Source organism: Heterodontus francisci, chromosome 20, assembly GCF_036365525.1.
Source record: "Heterodontus francisci isolate sHetFra1 chromosome 20, sHetFra1.hap1, whole genome shotgun sequence".
Lineage (NCBI taxonomy): Eukaryota > Metazoa > Chordata > Chondrichthyes > Heterodontiformes > Heterodontidae > Heterodontus > Heterodontus francisci.
Window position 1 is genome coordinate 22,586,203 of NC_090390.1, and position 17,627 is coordinate 22,603,829.

The following is a 17,627-nucleotide window of genomic DNA, read 5'->3' on the forward strand; positions in this document are numbered from 1 at the left end:
GAAATTAGAGACGCATGCAATAAGGGTACAACTGTAATCATGGGTGACTTTAATCTACATATAGATTGGTCAAACCAAATTAGTAATACTGTGGAGGAGGGTTTCCTGAAGTGTGTTTGTGAAGGTTTTTTAGACCAATACGTTGAGGAACCAACTAGAGAACAGGCTATCCTAGACTGGGTATTGTGCAATGAGAAAGGATTAATTAACAATCTTGTTGTGCAGGGTCCTTTGGGGAGGGGCGACCATAGCATGATAGAATTCTTCATTAAGATGCAGAGGGAAGTAGTTGAATCCGAAACTAGGGTCCTGAATCTAAATAAAGGAAACTACGAAGGTATGAGGTACGAGTTGGCTATGGTAGCTTGGGGAACTTTACTAAAAGAGTTGACAGTGGATAGGCAATGGATAATATTTAAAGAACGTGTGTATGAATTACAACAATTATTCATTCCTGTCTGGCGCAAAAATAAAACCGGAAAGGTGGCTCAGCCGTGGCTTACAGAAGAAATTAGGGGTAGTATTAAATGTAAAATTGCCAGAAAAAGCAGCAAGTTTGAGGACTGGGAGCAGTTTAGAATTCAGCAAAGGAGGACAAAGAGATTGATTAAGTGGGGGAAGATAGAGTATGAGAATAAACTTGCAGGGAACATAAAAACTGACTGTAAAAGCTTCTATAAATATGTGAAGAGAAAAAGATTAGCGAAGACAAATTTAGGTCCCTTACAGTCAGAAACAAGGGAAATTATAATAGGGAACAAAGCAATGACAGAAAAATTAAACACATACTTTGGTTCTGTCTTCACGAAAGAGGACACAAATAACCTCTCATAAATGTTAGGGAACCAAGAGAGGGAATGAGAGGGAGGAACTGAAGGAAATCGGTATTAGTAAATAGATAGTGAAAGCGAAATTAATGGGGTTAAAGGCTGACAAATCCCCAGGGCCTGATAATCTACATCCCAGACGACTAAAGGAAGTCGCCCTGGAAATAGTGGATGCATTGGTGGTCATCTTCCCAAATTCTGTAGACTCTGGAGCAGTTCCTACAGATTGGAGGGTGGCAAATGTAACCCCACTATTTAAAAAAGGAGGGAGAAAAAAAACAGGGAATTACAGACCAGTTAGCCTTATATCAGTAGTGGGGAAAATGCTAGAGTCTATTATAAAGGGTGTGATAGCAGAACACCTGAAAAGCATAAACGGGATTGGACAAAGTCAGCATGGGTTTATGAGGGGGGAGTCATGCTTGACAAGTCATCTGGATTTCTTTGAAGATGTAACTAGAATAGATCCGGGAGAACCAGTGGATGTGGTGTATTTGGATTTTCAGAAGGCTTTTGATAAGGTCCCACATTAGAGGTTAGTGTGCAAAATTAAAGCACATGGGATTGGGGGTAATATACTGGCATGGATTGAGAATTGGTTGACAGATAGGAAACAGAGTAGCAATAAATGGGTCTTTTTCCGGGTGGCAGGCAGTGACTAGTGGGTACTACAGGGATCAGTGCTTGGGCCCCAGCTATTCACAATATATTCATGGCTTGGGTGAGGGAACTAAATGTAACATTTCCAAGTTTGCAGACAACACAAAGCTGGGGGGGACTGTGAGCTGTGAGGAGGATGCAAAGAAGCTCCAAAGTGATTTGGGCAATGCATGGCAGATGCAGTGTAATGTAGATAAATGTGAGGTTATCCACTTTGGTTGTAAAAACAGAAAGGAAGATTATTACCTGAGTGGTGATAGATTGAGAAAGGGGGAGGTGCAACAAGACCTGGGTGTCCTCGTACATCTGTTGCTGAAAGCAAGCATTCAGGTGTAGCAAGCAGTTAGGAAGGTGAATGGTATGTTGGCCTTCAATGCAAGAGGATTTGAGTACAGGAATAAGGATGTCTTACTGCAGTTATACAAGGCTTGGTGAGACCACATCTGGAGTCTTGTGTGCAGCTTTTGTCTCCTTATCTGAGGAAGGATGTTCTTGTCATGGAGGGAATGCAAAGAAGGTTTACTAGGCTGATTCCTGAGATGGCAGGATTGACGTATGAGGAGAGATTGGGTCAACTAGGCCTAAATTCACTAGAGTTTAGAAGAATGAGAGGGGATCTCATAGAAATCTATAAAATTCTAACAAGACTAGATGCAGGGAGGATGTTCCCGATGGCTGGGGAGTCCAGAACCAGGGGTCACAGTCTCAGTATGTGAGGTATGCCATTTAGGACTGAGATGAGGAGAAATTATTTCAATCAGAGGGTGGTGAACCTGTGGAATTCTCTACCGCAGAAGGCAGTGGAGGCCAAGCCATTAAATATATTCAAGAAGAAGATAGATATGTTTCTTAATGCCAAAGGGATACAGGGAGAAAGCGGGCACAGGGTACTGAATTAGACAATTAGCCATGATCTTTTTTGAATGGCGGAGAAGAGCCGAATGGCCTACTCCTGCTCCTATTTTCTATGTTTCTAATATGCAGGTATAGCACATAATTAGGAAAGCTAATAGAATGTTATCGTTCATCACGAGGAGAATTCAGTGCAAAAGTAGGGAGGTTATGCTTCAGCTATAAAGGGCATTGCTGAGATCACATTTGGAGTACTGTGTACAGTACTGGTCTCCTTATTTAAGGAAGAATGTAAATGCGTTGGAGGCAGCTACAGAGAAGGTTTACTGGACTAATACCTGGAATGGGAGGGCTGTCTTATGAGGAAAGATTGGACGGGCTAGGCTTGTATCCGTTGGAATTTAGAAGAGTAAGAAGCGACTTGATTGAAACATCCAAGATCCTGTGGGGTCTTGACAGGGTGGATGTGGAAAGGATGTTTCCCCTTGTGGGAGAATCTGGAACTAGGGGGTCACTATTTAAAAATAATGGGTCGCCCATTTAAGACCGAGATGAGGAGAATTTTTTTCTCAGGATCTTGAGTCTTTGGAATTTTCTTCCTCAAAAGGCGATGGAAGCAGAGTCTTTGAATATTTTTAAGGCAGAGGTAGATAGATTCTTGATAAGCAAGGGGGTGGAAGGTTATCGGGGGTAGCTGGAAATGTGGATTAATCTGTTCATCCATGATCTTATTGAATGGCGGAGCAGGCTCGAAGTGCCGAGTGGCCTATTTCTGCTCCTAATTCGTTGGAAAATTGGTGTTAATTTTTTTTTCTTTCCTAATTACATTACTGGCTTTGGCAGAGATTAGAGGTATCTAATAGATGCAGCAAATCGTTGTACAGTTGTGAATATTTCAATGCTTAAAAACAGCTGGGATAAGACTATTAATAACTGGGTTACTAAATGGAATTGTTTTTCAGGATACATATTTTGTGCATTTCTTGCATTATTTTGATGTTAAATATATTTTAGCTGTACTGTTGCTGTAACTGTGTGAAAAACAAATTATATTTGCATGTGACCAAATAATTGCATTCAGAGGTTGCGCAGTCAACTTCAGAGAATGTAACATTTATTTGTATAACCATCTGTGTTTTTGTAACAGAATGCATCCAGTCCTTGGCTACCTCAGCACACCACTGTGACCTCAGCTGACAGTCTGGGGTTATTAAGCCACATCCCTGTACGCCCTGCCAGTGCTGAACCTCATCGACCCTTGAAATTGGCCTCACATTCTAGCCCACCTTTGTCAAAGGCAACTATAGATCATCAGAAAGAGTAAGCATTCCTTTCTGTAACACTATTGAAACATTTTGGGAGTAGTGCTAAAGAGGAGGGTAAAATAATGGCCTGGATTGGGCTGTCAGCAGTGAACAGATGGAACTAGCCATTCATTACACTTGCAGTTCGACTTTCTGTGGGCTTTTGCACTGCAACCTGCTGTAATTAGAGATCAAAACCAGTGTGGCATCATCTACAGGAGATCTGGGACTTGGCAAGCAGCAGCTTGTCTCCTTAACCAATTAGATTGAAAAATCCACACTGAGAGACACTGTCGAAACCAGGAAGTGTAAGTTAGAATATTTAATTCAATGCCAAATTGTGTACAGAGGGCAAAATAAACAAAGGGAAATAAAGATGGAATTGAGAGAGAGAGAGAGACAAAAAAACAAAGAACTAGTTTAAAAAATGTTATTTAAATTCTTGAAAATCTAAAGCAATAATTAAAATCTGAAGGAATGAAACTCCATACTTTTAAAATTAAATTTTCAGTGCCAGAGAGATTATTTGGCAGTAATTAAGACTTAGCATCCTGATAAAAATTCAATTATGCTGGAATGGACAAACCTCTTTTTCTGACGTGTCCAATTGGTACTAGTAGGGAAGTACCCAGCTCGGACAGCAACTTCCTGATTGCTGTGTCTAACTGCACATCTGTGGGGCTGAAGTTGGCTGGCCGATTTACTCCTTAATAATGGTGAGTGCTGATAGCCTAACAGTAATTCCTACTGCAAAATCTAGGCCAGTATCTCCACAGGCTCTAAGTATCAATGGATTCTTAAAAATAATTTTTCCTAGATAAAACAGATTATCTGGTCATTATCTCACTGTTGTTTGTGGAACCTTGTGTGCAAATTAGCTGTCGTGTTTCCTACATTACACCAGTGTCTACGCTTCAAAAGTACTTCATTGGCTGTGACGTGCTTGTGGAGTCCTGGAATCATGAAAGGTGCTATATAAATGCAAGTTCTTTATTTCTAATTAAACATTCTAGCAAATGCTGTGTCTGCAAATGCGGTAGAAGTACAAGTTCTGTATGCAGCGTGGTGGAAAATAAGTTGTTCTCACATGGACTCATTCACAATTGAATTTTAGTATCGGTGCACTAAAAAATACAGTAAGTTTGTGTTGTGCAGTGAAAATATTGTGCTTTCCAATATTCTGAAACAGATGTTTGAAGAGAAATGGTTGTGGCAATTTGTCTCCATGATATATGAAGATTTCCTTCTGGAAATCATGCATAATTTTTAAACTGATTCTTTTGTTTTTTTGAACAGAGAAATTGACAAGAAAACGTTAGTTGATTCGAAACATTCTGTTACTGCTGCTCAGATGAAGCTTGAATTTAACCATGATAGACATTTACATGGACTGGAAAGTCAGCTGGCTCGAGGGTTTACGAGCACTGCCTTATGTCAGAGTAAGGAGAAAAGATCACCCCAGGAACAAAGTGACAGTTACAATAAATACAATGAAGAAAGACGTCGGATTCTGCAGGAGAGCATTGAAGTTGCTCGTTTTGCTTCTGCAATCAAGACAAATGAAGTTGTGAAAGACGCCTATTCTAGAATACCATCTTTGCCTGCTGATGGCCCAAAATCCCAGAGCATAAAACAAGATAGAGAAGCAGAGCATTGTGCAATAGAACTTTATACATCAAAGAATTCAGTACCTCATTCTATGCCCCAGAGCAACTATTTTACTACTTTGTCAAACAGTGTTGTAAATGAGCCACCTAGAATATATCTGTCTAAAGACACAGTACATCCTTATTCTGAGAAAACAAATCCTTCAACACCTACTCTCCTTTCATATAACAAGACCCTATCTAAACCACCTCCGCTTATTAAACGTCATCCTGAGGGTGAAGGGTTAGTTGGCAAAATTACGGAACAATTTTCCAACCAAGTGACATCTCAGGCTACAAACTCAAATAATATTGACCACAGGAGAACCAGGGAACATATATCAATTTCACCATCAAATCCTCTGAGAGGTATGCCTTCTTTACATAGGGCTCCAGTTTACCAGCCGCCATCTCATCACATTACAGAGCGTAAAGAAGGTAATTATCGCAATCTATCCCCACCAACTCTAACTCCAATACAGCCTGTGAATGCTGCTAAGCTTTCTGAACTCCAAAAACCTCCAACTTTACTGCCAGAACCAAGGGCTGATGGAAAAATTTGCATGCATAATCCTGCAGTTGCCTCAATTGACATCTGGAGAACTGGTGTAGGAAGTCTTGGTAAGCCAGCATACCACATCGAGAACAACAACAACAAAGTTGCCCCAGCATCTGTTATTGTAAGACCACCTTCCATTGCTAAGCAAGAAAATAAAGTAGAAATTCAAATCAACTCAAAGAACTCTGGAAGAGAAAGGTTGTTAATGCAATCAAATCCAATAGATGACCTCAAAGCATCAAAAGTCAAAGAAGTGTGGAGAACCAGTTTGCCTAACGTGAACTTGGACACTACAGGTGCAGAGCATGAAAAAAACTTTAAAGCTTTCCTTCTGGACAACAATTCAAAATCTGTGGTTGCTACTAACTCTTTGTGCAATAGCAGGACTGACCCCTCAGTTTCTGCAGTCCCAGCAACTAAAATTTTAAGTGGCAATGAAACAAATATAACCTATGGTTCCTCTTACACCACAGTCACTAACAGTGTAGCAGGCCATGTTATTTCCAAAACTTCAACTCATTTCAGAACAGAGATACAGGAATGCAAAATTATTACCACCACATCCACTGCAGTTTTCTCAACAGCTGCCGTGAGAACAGGAAGCACTACACAGAATAACACAGGAGTCTCGAATATAACTGATTACTACCAGCTGAAGAAGCACAAGGCAGCACTGGCTATGGCTCATTCTGTAAGCACTACTGCTAATAACAATGAGTCTGCAAGCATTCAAAGTGAAAAACATGCAGCATCTCTTTCTCCTAATAATACTGGAACAACAGATGTATCCTATAAAGCAAATTCTGTCACCAATGGCCAAATTACTCAATCCAACCAACCTAGTTATCACACAAAACTTAAAAAAGCCTGGTTAACTAGACACTCTGAAGAAGACAAAAATACAAATAAAATGGAAAATACAGAAACCACAGGGAAAGATGCAAAGAAGCTAATTGCAGTTCATCCATTAGCTTCCACATCCAATGATGTAGACAAAACAGGTCAATCTGAGGAAGAGAAAACCACACAGGAGGAAAGAAAAACGAGAAGAGGAACAAAAAGAATTTATGAATCTGGATCTGAAAGTGATGCTTCAGATGAAAGTGAAAATAAATCTGAGCACAGGGTCAAACGTCAACCTAAGCCAACTTACAAAAAGAGGCAAAATGACTTGCAGAAGCGAAAGGCTGATACTGAGAGAGAAGAGGAGGAAGTAAAACCTAATGGTACTTTATACAGGAATACAAAAGAAAAGGAGAAAAATAAAATTAAACTTCAGAGCAGTAAGTACAGTAGATTTCCATTAAAATGTGTAACTAATGTTTGATTTATATTTATAATTTAAAAATATAAAAGTGTAGGTGAAATATATGGGAGCAAATGAGTTTGATCATTTTCCCTTGAAGTTTAAATGTATAACATTGCATGGGATTCCTCACTTTTGAAAGTCTATATGGGTGCAACAGTCTGTACACAGTGTCCATAAAGATGGATTGAACTGTCTGCTTGCAATTAGTTGTTAAGTGCGATGTTGACATAGTACTGTAGTATAGTATTGACATACAATTAAGCATTTGAGGGATGTGTTAATCTTTTAGTTTTAATTTGTTCTTATGATGCAGTTTACACTGACAAGGCAGTATTTCTTACCTATCCTTACATTCCCTGAGGATGTTGGGCATCAGCTGTATTGTGTGGGACTAGGGTCACATGCAGGGCAAATCAGATAGGATTGGCGGGACCCTTGCTGAAAGATATTAGTGCTTTTTATGACAGTTTGCAATTTGCAAACTGTCATTTCCCTGCAGTCAGCCCACATAATATCAGGTTTATTGATTTGGGTAACCTTACCCTATATAGTGTGATTATCTTCAATTTGAAAAAAACTTGTTTGAGTCAGGTGAAGGGAAAATAATGAAATGAGATGAATGTGAGGTCATCAGCTTTGTATTTTGTAGCTTATTACTTCAGTTAGTGTTTTTCTCTCCTGAAGACATTGGCGCCTTGCGAGATTACAGTGTACTTGTTACCTTTTAGTACTTTAAATGGCCATTATTTATGTCTGAGCTTCTGCCATGTGCGCTGACATGCTCCTTCATTGGGTTGCATCACAGAACCTGCTTTTCTAGTGCGAGTTATGAAATAGTGATTAGGAGTGGGAACTCTGGCTACAGATACCAACGTTAATAGTAGCATCCCCGCCACAGCCTCATCTGAGATCCGATAACTCTGAGATCGACGGATCGATCTGGGATCTGTGTATTCTGCTTGAATCACCTTCTCTTAAGAGTTATAGAAAAATGAATGTTTTCAGTGAGAACTCTGCCCAGATCATAACTAATTTATTCCACTTAATGTCTGATGGTTGCTACTGGTTTCATTGTCTACGTGTCATAAAAGTAAATGATACCCAAACATAACTATATAATTTAACAGGTGATTGCTGGAAGCAACACCAAACAATTGAGAATTGGAATTGACAAGCGGATCCTTCAAAATTGCTGTTAGACAATGCAGTTAGTTGATTGTAGAGTCCCAAAAGGGATGGAACAGATATGTCCATTGGTTCCTTGGCGATTTACAGGCCAAACAAACACAAATATCTGATGCAGAGTTTCTGAGGAATTCTGCTAGTCTTGGAGATTAGTTAGCTGTAATGTTTTGTAAGTATGACATGTGTTTTTTGACTGCAAGATTAGCAAGAAAGCCTCTAAGCTTGGAAGCTCAGAAGAACTGGAGAAACCTAGGGCTGGATTTAATTAGAACTTGGCAGTCTTTCGACATGGAAGTGCCACTGCACAGCCCCCCGCGATATTCTGCACGGGGGCTGATTTAAATAGAGTGGCCGCCCCCTATGATGTAGAGGGGGCGGCCACCACTGCTCAGGCGCCGGCGCAATTTTTAAAGGGCTTCAAACTCTGATAGCTGATTTAAAATTTTAAAGGGAGCAGCACTTTAAATGTCAATAAAAACATTAAATTGAACATAAAAGCACTACTTCCACCCCCCCCCCCATGTTCACACAATAAATGTATTTCACTCTTTTCCCCCCCCCCCCCAAAAAAACATTTTTGACATTCCCGACCTTTAAACCCCAAACTTTGCACTCTCTGCCCGTCAACCCCTTCCCTGCATCTCCACAGCCAATAAAAAATGTTTTCCCGCTCCTCCACCCCCCTGCCCTGAAAATTTTACTCCCGCCTCCCCACCAGGTTCCGAAGGCACATGAGGTGTGAGCGCCGGACATAAAATTGGCGTGGGACGGCCGCTGCCAGCAGGTAAGTTAATTTACATCTGTTTAAGGTTAAATTAAATATTTAGATGAAGGTCCCGCTGCCAAGAGGCGGGGGAGGGGGGGCACCGCAGCAAGGTGCCGCTGACGTTGGTAATATGCAGCGGGCCCTTCTCGACGTCGGGGTCAAGGGGGACCTCTCCCCGCAGAATTTTATCGCCCCCCCCCCACCCCACCGCGACCCACGGCATCGAGGGACTGGTAAAATTCAGCGCCTAATCTCTCTTGCTATTCCCCTTTATCAATTTCTAGTAACTATCTCGGAAATTAATGTATTTAGATTTGAAATTGCTTACTATATATAGCAATTGAACTCTGATTTGTTTTTTGCAGTCAACATTTGTGGTGGTGCTAAGTATTTATAAAAGTTATAGTGATCCAGTAATTTATATAAAGAGATTTTCTGCAAAGAACAGATGTGAATTCTTCTGCCTGTGCTTTACATTTTCTTTTCTCAGGTTTTTCCCTCTTCAAGAACATTGTTTTTGTGCACTTGCTAGTTGGAGGGAGAAGTTTGTCTAGTTTAGCCTTTCTACCTTGCGCGTAGTCCTTTCTTGCTGAGAGAACATATTGAAAAACCAACACCAAGAGCTTTACCAGTACTGCTCCACAACTGACTGCTAAGAAATCCGAGAGAGCACATGGAGTGATGGACCCTTGTGATTTTTCTTTTCCCCTTTCTTTCAAATGGATTAGTATCTCTGCCTATGCTCTGTGTTTCCCCAAGGTGATATTGGAGAATTGGGGCACAAGACTGTGTTCTCCTGCTGCAATACATGGCCCCACAATGCCTTTCTTCGAGAAAACTGTAGTATTTGTTTTTAACTTGTGGATTAAAGATCTCTTAGTATTTGTACCTTGTTTAAGTTTTTCCATGCTTTTGATAACTTGGTGTGAAAATATGCTTTAGTCCCCAAAACAATTTCACTTGTAAATTGTGTCAAGGTTCTCAGTGAAGTTGAAGCATTTGCTTGAAGCACCAGATTCTGAACAGTTAATGCTAATATTGTTGAACAAGAAATACATATGTTGGATGATAACTCTCTTTTTATTTGCATTCATGTCAATGAAGAATAATTGGGAGGCTGTGACCTTGCCTTTGACAAATTAGACAAAGTTTTCCTCATGTGACTCTGGGTCTGTTTTCTTTTCATCATTACCATCTGGAATAGCATCCCACAGTTGCTGCAATGCTTTAATTCTTGTACTGAGTTCGAAAGGATGATAAGATCCCAGGTTCAGTCCCACATCTGTTCTGAGTTTGCTGATTTCAGCAGGCCATTACAGTTGGTCGCATCATGTCTTAAATAGGGAGCGGAAATAAAATCAGCTATAGTTCCCATTCCTGGTTGCTATCAAGCCACTCCTGCTGAGAAGTGCACTTGCTCGTGTTGGGCTTTGGCCGATAAAATGGCCAGACTCTGCTGTAGTACCCCACTCTCAGCCAGTTGCTGTGCCGGCACTTGGCTCGGCTCACACATGAATCATAACTACTTGGACAAGATGCTGGACAGTACCAGTGCTGGTAGAACCACATTCCAACATGAGTCAATGCCTTGAGCCAAAGGGATAACATTTAGGGAAGATTTTTTTTTAAAAAGCAGCAGTGCGCTGCATCTTGGCCTGATTGAGCCAACTCAGTGTACTGAACCTCAGCCGCAAGTTTTTACCAATCTCCGCTTTTAAAATTTGTTTTTGAATACCATATATACTTCCCACTAAACGATTTGCACAATATTTGTTTGTAAAGTTTTGCATTGTGGCTTTGTGTTTGGAAATGTGAAACCTGCTTGAAGGACAACGCTCACTGCAACTTGACTGGATCCTGATTGTAAGAATGCTGGTGTTTAATTTCTCTTAGCATAGAGAAACCTTGGAGTCAATGGCCTTGACATTTATGGGAGGGAGCACGTTTGTGGAGGCTGTGGGAGTGTAACTTGGAAATCGTAGGAAGGCAGAGGTCCGAACAAATTAAAAGGCAGGATCTCATTGTCATTTTTTTATTTCGTTTCCTGCCTATGGGTGGGAAATCTTGTGGTAGATGGCCACATCTGGGGACCAGTGGGACTGTCCCCAGCAATCTGTCAAGATTTCTGGTTAAAGGTGGGAGGGGGGGCGCTTAGTGAATATCATGTGGCATCGGGGGAGGTTTAGCAAAGATCACAGGGCATAAGGGAAGTGCTCAGCAAAGATTGTGGGTTTAAAATGAAGGTCAGACTGTCAGTCTGGGGAGAGGGAAAGATCGCAGGGCCTGAGGCTTGGGGTGGTGTGGGGGTAGGCCAACTGCAGCAGAAGATTTGCTTGAGGGGTGGAGGGCGCACTGTTGCTCCTTCTGGCTCACAAACAATGCTTTAGAAAAACTTCACCTGCTTGACCCAGCTGCTCCCTTCTCCATTTATCTGCCAGGTTTCCCAAGCGCAGGGCAATCTGAGAGCTGGCATTAAATGTAAATCAAGCTCCTAATTATGCTGTGGGAGCCTGATTTATAATGAATTGCCCATTTCTTGGGAGCAGGACACAGATGCGGCATGCAACCTGTCGCTGCATTACATGATTTTAAATTTTTATTTGCCTATCATGGGAGGATTATAATTCCACCCAATATTCCGATGCACTCCTGGCCAGTCTCCCATCTTCTATCCTTCACAAACATGAGCACATCCTAACCTCTGTTACCCATACCCCTCTCATACCAAGTTCCATTCACTCATCACCCCTTTGCTCGCTGATCTACATTGGCTCCCATTCCAGCCATGGCTCAATTTTAAAATTCTCATCATTGTGTTCAAATCCTTCCATGGCTTCAACTCTCCCTATGTCTCTAACCTCCTCCAACCCTCTCAGAACTCATCCTCCAATTCTGGCCTCTTGTGCATCCTGCTTTCCTTTGCTCCATCATAGTAGGCCTTGCCTTCAGCAGCCTTTTTTTTTCATTCATGGGATGTGGACGTCGCTGGCCAGGCCAGCAGTTATTGCCCATCCCTAATTGCCCTTGAGAAGCTGGTGGTGAGCTGCTGTCTTGAACCGCTGCAGTCCATGTGGGGTAGGTACACCCACAGTGCTGTTAGGAAGGGAGTTCCAGGATTTTGACCTAGCGACAGTGAAGGAACGGCGATATAGTTCCAAATCAGAATGGTGTGTGACTTGGAGGGGAACCTGCAGGTGGTGGTGTTCCCATGCATTTGCTGCCCTTGTCCTTCTAGTTGGTAGAGGTCGCAGGTTTGGAAGGTGCTGTCTAAGGAGACTTGGTGCGCTGCTGCAGTGCATCTTATAGATGGTACACTGCTGCCACTGTGCATCGGTGGTGGAGGGAGTGAATATTTGTGGATGGGGTGCCAATCAAGTGGGCTGCTTTGTCCTGGATGGTGTCGAGCTTCTTGAGTGTTGTTGGAGCTGCACCCATCCAGGCAGGTGGAGAGTATTCCATCGCATTCCTGACTTGTGCCTTGTAGATGGTGAGCAGGCTTTGGGGAGTCAGGCGGTGTGTTACTTGCTGCAGGATTCCTAGCCTCTGACCTGCTCTTGTAGCCACGGTATTTATATTGCTACTGCAGTTCAGTTTCTGGTCATTGGTAACCCCTAGGATGTTGATAGTGGGGGATTCAGCAATGGTAAGGTCATTGAATGTCAGGGGGCGATGGTTAGATTCTCTTTTATTGGAGATGGTCATTGCCTGGCACTTGTGTGGCAAGAATGTTACTTGCCACTGATCAGCCCAAGCCTGGATATTGTCCAGGTCTTGCTGCATTTCTACACGGACTGCTTTAGTATCTGAGGAGTCGTGAATGGTGCAGAACATAGTGCAATCATCAGTGAACATCCCCACTTCTGAACTTATGATTGAAGGAAGGTCATTGATGAAGCAGCTGAAGATGGTTGGGGCTAGGACACTACCCTGAGGAACTCCTGCAATGATGTCCTGGAGCTCAGATGATTGACCTCCAACAACCACAACCATATTCCTTTGCGCTAGGTATGACTCCAACCAGCGGAGAGTTTTCCCCGTGATTCCCATTGACTCCAGTTTTGCTAGGGCTCCTTGATGCCACACTCAGTCAAATGCTGCCTCGATGTCAAGGGCAGTCACTCTCACCTCACCTCTGGAGTTCAGCTCTTTTGTCCATGTTTAAACCAAGGCTGTAATGAGGTCAGCAGCTGAGTGGCCCTGTCGGAACCCAAACTGAGCGTCACTGAGCAAGTTATTTCTAAGCAAGTGTCGCTTGATAGCACTGTTGATGACACCTCCCATCACTTGACTGATGATTGAGAGTAGGCTGATGGGTCAGTAATTGGCCGGGTTGGACTTTTCCTGCTTTTTGTGTACAGGACATACCTGGGCAATTTTCCACATTGCCAGGTAGATGCCTGTGTTGCAGCTGTACTGGAACAGCTTGGCTAGTAGCGCGGCAAGTTCTGGAGCGCAGGTCTTCAGTACTATTGCCGGAATATTGTCAGTGCCCATAGCCTTTGCGGTATCCAGTGCCTTCAGTCGTTTCTTGATATCAAGCGGAGTGAATCGAATTGGCTGATGTCTGGCATCTGTGATGCTGGGGACTTCAGGAGGAGGCCGAGATGAATCATCAACTCGGCACTTCTGACTGAAGATTGTTGCAAATGCTTCAGCCTTATCTTTCGCACTGATGTTCTGGGCTCCCCCATCACTGAGGATGGGGATATTTGTGGAGCCACCTCCTCCAGTTAGTTATTTAATTGTCCACCACCATTCATGGCTGGATGTGGCAGGACTACAGAGCTTAGATCTGATCCGTTGGTTATGGGATCGCATGCTGCTTACGCAGTTTGGCATGCAGAGAGTCCTGGGTTGTAGCTTCACCAGGTTGACAGCTCATTTTGAGGTATGCCTGGTGCTGCTCCTGGCATGCCCTCCTGCACTCTTAATTGAACCAAGGTTTGTCTCCTGGCTTGATGGTAATAGTAGAGTGGAGGATATGCCTGGCCATGAGGTTACAGATTGTGGTTGAGTACAATTCTGCTGCTGCTGATGGTCCACAATGCCTCATGGATGCCCAGTTTTGCATTGCTAGATCTGTTCGAAATCTATCCCATTTAGCACGGTGGTAGTGCCACACAACACGATGGAGGGTATCCTGAATGTGAAGACGGGACTTCGTCTCCACAAGGACTGTGCGGTGGTCACTCCTACCAATACTGCCATGGACAGATGCATCTGCGGCAGGCAGATTGGTGAGGATGAGGTCAAGTGTGTTGTTCCCTCACCACCTGCTGCCTACCCAGTCTAGCAGCTATGTTCTTTAGGGCTTGGTCAGCAGTGGTGCTACTGAGCCACTCTTGGTAATGGACACTGAAGTCCCCCATCCAGAGTCCATTCTGTGCCCTTTTCCCCCCTCAGTGCTTCCTCCAAGTGCTGTTCAACATGGAGGAGTACTGACTCATCAGCTGAGGTAGGGCGGTAGGTGGTAATCAGCAGAAGGTTTCCTTGTCCATGTTTGACCTGATGCCATGAGTCTTCATGGAGTCCGGAGTCAATGTTGAGGACTTCCAGGGCAATTCCCTCCCGACTGCATACCACTATTCCGCCACCTCTGCTGGGTCTGTCCTGCTGGTGGGAGAGGACATGCCCGGGGATGGTGATGGCAGTGTCTGGGACATTGTCAGGTATGATTCCGTGAGTATGATTATGTCAGGCTGCTACTTGACTTGTCTGTGGGACAGCTCTCCCAACTTTGGCACAAGCCCCCAGATGTTAGTAAGGAGGACTTTGCAGGGTCGACAGGGCTGAGTTTGCCATTGTCGTTTCCGGTGCCTAGGTCTATGCCGGGTGGTCCGTACGGGTTTATTCTTTTTTTATTGACTTCGTAGTGGTTAGATCCAACTGAGTGGCTTGCTAGGCCATTTCAGAGGGCGTGTAAGAGTCAACCACATTGCTATGCGTCTGGAGTCACATGTAGGCCAGACCAGGTAAGGACAGCAGATTTCCTTCCCTGGAGGGCATTAGTGAACTAGATGGGTTTTTACAACAATCGGCAATGGTTTCATGCCCATCATTGGAATAGCTTTTTTTAAATTCCAGATTTATTAATTGAATTTAGATTCCACCTTCTGTTGTGGTGGAATTCGAACCCATGTCGCCAGAGCAATACCCTGGGTCTCTGGGTTACTAGTCCAGTGACAATACCACTACGCCACCGCCTCCCTGAGGCCCGAAGGTCTGAAATTCCTTCCCTAAACCTCTCTGCCTCACTACCTCTAGCCTCGTTTAAGACAATCCTTAAATCCTACATCTTTGACTAAGTTTTTGGTCATCTGTCCTAATGTCATCTTTCTGTGGCTCAGTGGCAAACTTTGTCTGATCGCTCCTGTGAAGGGCCTTGGGACGTTTACTGCATTCAATATTGCTATGTAAATGCTTCTTGTTGAGTCTGGTTTAGTCCAGAAGCATTCTTCTCCTCCCAAGCAGATGAAAAACATTTTCTGGAATATTTTTGTAAAATATATAGCAATTAAGTCATGAGGTAGCTCAACATATATGAGAACAGCGATGTGTCTCCAGCATTAGTCACAAACAAAGCCAAATGTTGGGTTTAACAGCAGTCCAACACTTTTGGACATTGGTTCCAATTGAACAACCACAGTGTGCAGGTTGCTGACAGGCAATTTCTCTCTGACCCACCCTGCTTAAGCCACCCTAAAGCATTTTTTCTGCTCTGTATCAGGTATTCATCATGATTCACTTTAACACACAGCCTCAAAAGGAGGTAGCTCAGAGTTCTGAGTGAGCCCACTGACATGAGCATATTGTTTTCACAAGGACAGCACATGTCAGTCACTAAGCCTCCAATTAGGAACCTCCTTTAGCACTGAGCCCCCAGCCATTGAAAGCTTATTTGAGGGTATGATCAATATCTTAAGTCATCCCTCGTGTCTTCTTACTCTGCTCCCCACTGGTATCCACGATGCACTGACCCAGATAGCATCATCTTGGTACCTGTACACAAACTGATGAATTACTTCAGAATTGCCCAAAGTAAGAAATGTTCCAGCTTCAGGAAGTTTACCCAACACAAGAGGCTACTTTACTTAAAGACTTTCCAACTTTTCTCATGCTAGTGGAAGCATCCATTCCAAGAACTGTCTTGGTTGTCACCTGTTTGGTTTGGATGTCTTGCTGACTCACTTCATCTCTCATTGATGTGTGCAGTATAAGGATTGCTTGTCAGTTGGAGATCAACTGTACAACACATCCTTGAACAAGCAAAGTTGCCATTATTGACCTAGTGACAATTTTTTATAGGATTCCAATTCCCACCTCCCCTCTGGATTTGTAGCATCATTTGGGAATGATTATTCTTAAGTATCTAAACTAAATAGGTTATTTGTGTGTTCTCCAGGCTTAGAAAGCCATTCTATTCCCACATCTACCTGTCATCTTCAAAGTACAGATAAAATATGCCAAGTTCCCTATTCAAGGGAAGGCTCTAATGTTTCCATATTTAAAAAAAAATCTCTAAATTTATTGGAAAAGACACTTTGCAAAGACTGTTGTCAACCACACTCGATGAAGCTACTAGTTATCAAATCACTCTTAGAAAGTGTAGGAAATGTCAATGCTGGTTAAAAGAAATGAGTGTCTGATTTCTCTGTTGTACATTTTTGGAAGGGAAATTGATTTGCAGAATAAGTGCAAGTACACCTAAAGTGAGTTACCTACCTTGCAAAAAAATACAATTTTGTGCAAGCATTTTACCTTGCTGTAGTTTTCAAGACACTTGATCTACTTTTGCAGATGGTTTACCACGATCGGTGTTGAAGGACTGGCGGAAAGTTAAGAAGCTCAAGCAGACTGGAGAACCTTTTCTGCAAGATGGCTCGTGCTCTGAGATAGCACCAAATCTTCAGAAGTGTAGAGAATGTCGTATGGTACGTTATCGGAAGAATGAGGAGCTCGGTCAGTCAGCTGTATTCTGCAGATTCTACTATTTCCGCCGGTATGTAAACATGAGTTCGGGTCCTAGACAACAAGTTGATAGTGTTGTTACATAGTGCAGGCCTTTCAAGATGAAAAATAGTTTATTTCCTTCATGTTGACCTGAACCAATCAAATTAACTTCATAACTCAGAGCAAGGATCTGCAGAATCAGGGCAGCTAGTTAAGCAAATTAGTTGAAGAATTAGTACTTGTAGGTAACATAGTAATTTGGAATGGTGGGATCGGGACCCACACAAACACTTGTGTGTAGCATGCCTGATATCAGATACTCTAGATCTGCAAAGTATCAGGAGTATACATACACAATATTGTCAGAGGTTTGTGTTGCTCGAGCAAAGTAATGCTGAGCTCCGGGTCTCGTTGGCCGTACTCTGAAACATATATGAAGAGCAAAACTTTCTGGAATCTCTTATTCTAGACTTGGCCAATTGTAAAACATTTTTGACAGTTACGATGAGAAGGAGACAGTAAGAGTACTGGGTGAGTGAGAGCAGCACTAAGTTATAGTGGTACAAAGT

General features: G+C 42.8%; 1 protein-coding gene across 9 annotated transcripts in view; it reads left to right on the plus strand.

Moving 5' to 3' along the window:
* Positions 1-17,627, plus strand: part of jmjd1cb (jumonji domain containing 1Cb) — a 412,655-nt gene that overhangs the window by 353,569 nt on the left and 41,459 nt on the right. For all 9 annotated transcript variants that reach the window (XM_068052437.1, XM_068052431.1, XM_068052430.1 and 6 more), the window contains 3 exons: positions 3,487-3,659; positions 4,940-7,131; positions 16,906-17,107. In XM_068052437.1, coding sequence (XP_067908538.1) covers positions 3,487-3,659; positions 4,940-7,131; positions 16,906-17,107 — 2,567 coding nt within the window. The remainder of the gene's footprint in view (positions 1-3,486; positions 3,660-4,939; positions 7,132-16,905; positions 17,108-17,627) is intronic.